Genomic DNA, 1,277 nt, shown 5'->3' with positions numbered 1-1,277 from the left:
AGTTCTAGTTCAGTTCAGTTCTAGTTCAGTTCTAGTTCAGTTCAGTTCTAGTTCAGTTCTAGTTCAGTTCTAGTTCAGTTCTAGTTCAGTTCTAGTTCAGTTCTAGTTAAGTTCTACACACTTAGCTTTAAATGTGTATTTTGTTGTAAAATGTTGTAAAAATTATTTAATTTAAAATTCCCCCCATATTTGGGAAAATTCCCAACAACTTGTTAACTCTATGCAAGATCAACTTCATGCTACAAAAACTCTTCTGTACTCACTCTCATTATTTTTCACAGTTTCATCAATGGAAGTTATTTTTTGTTTATTTATTTTTTCATTACATTATATATTTTGTATGTGTTTTAATAATTCTCCCTCTCTCTGTAACCTTAACTCTCTATCTCTCTTTTACTCTCTTTCTCTCTTGGTATTACAACACAAATAATCATTCATTACCTGCACAGGTGTTGCAGCTGTTACATCCAATTGTGTGGAAGCATGCAGCTGTTGTTGACTACTCTCTAAAGTTGGAGTAAGAGAACGTGTTGCTGCTCCCCCAACTGCTGCTGTTGATTGTCTCTTTGGATTTGTTGGTGGTGGTGTTAACCTGTTTGTAGTGGCAGCGATCGCTGTCAACTCATTTCTATTGTTATTGTTGTTTTCACTGGTACCTAAAATACCTTCATTGACGTCGTCATCAAATTTAACCCAATTTTCTTTTTTATTCACATTTTTGGAGCCATCGGCTAAATCAGACGTTGAGTCATTTAGATCAACATCCTGTAAAGGATGTTGAGTAACGGTATTATCACTGGGTGAGGAAGACATATTTTCTCAATCGAAATAAAACACACTCAATGAAATATTTGAAATTTTCAATAATTTCTATATTTTTTGCGAATTTTCTTTGTTTTAATGAAATTCTTTTTGAAATATTTTTAATTTTTTTCTGCAATATTTATATTTTATTTAACATATTATATAATTATTTTTTTTACAGCAAGATCATTGTTTTAAACAAATTTGTTTTTCTCTTTCAATTAAAATTTTTTATTAACACTTTTTTCTTAAAATTCACAAATTTTATTTCGCCGTCTATATGTTATTAAACCGTTTATGAGTATTTAAAACTCAAAGTGTCCGAAAGCAACTAAAATTTTTAATTTTATTTTTTAAGTCACACCCAGCTTGTATTTGGCTTGATTGTATATTATTTTGTTGTTATTTTTTTCCATGTATTTTTTACTTGGTTAACGCTCGTTACCTAACCTGAGCTTTGTGGTTAAAGGTAT

The 1,277-nt window shown here is 30.2% G+C and overlaps 1 protein-coding gene across 1 annotated transcript in view; it reads right to left on the bottom strand.

Moving 5' to 3' along the window:
• Positions 1–813, bottom strand: part of LOC111688624 — an 8,437-nt gene extending 7,624 nt beyond the window's left edge. The window contains exon 1 of the mRNA XM_046955820.1: positions 442–813. Coding sequence (XP_046811776.1) covers positions 442–813 — 372 coding nt within the window. The remainder of the gene's footprint in view (positions 1–441) is intronic.
• Between the last annotated feature and the right edge of the window lie 464 nt (positions 814–1,277).

Source organism: Lucilia cuprina, chromosome 2, assembly GCF_022045245.1.
Source record: "Lucilia cuprina isolate Lc7/37 chromosome 2, ASM2204524v1, whole genome shotgun sequence".
In the NCBI taxonomy this organism is placed as follows: domain Eukaryota; kingdom Metazoa; phylum Arthropoda; class Insecta; order Diptera; family Calliphoridae; genus Lucilia; species Lucilia cuprina.
Note: the sequence above shows the minus strand (reverse complement) of the source record. Positions and strands in the feature narration are given on the sequence as shown.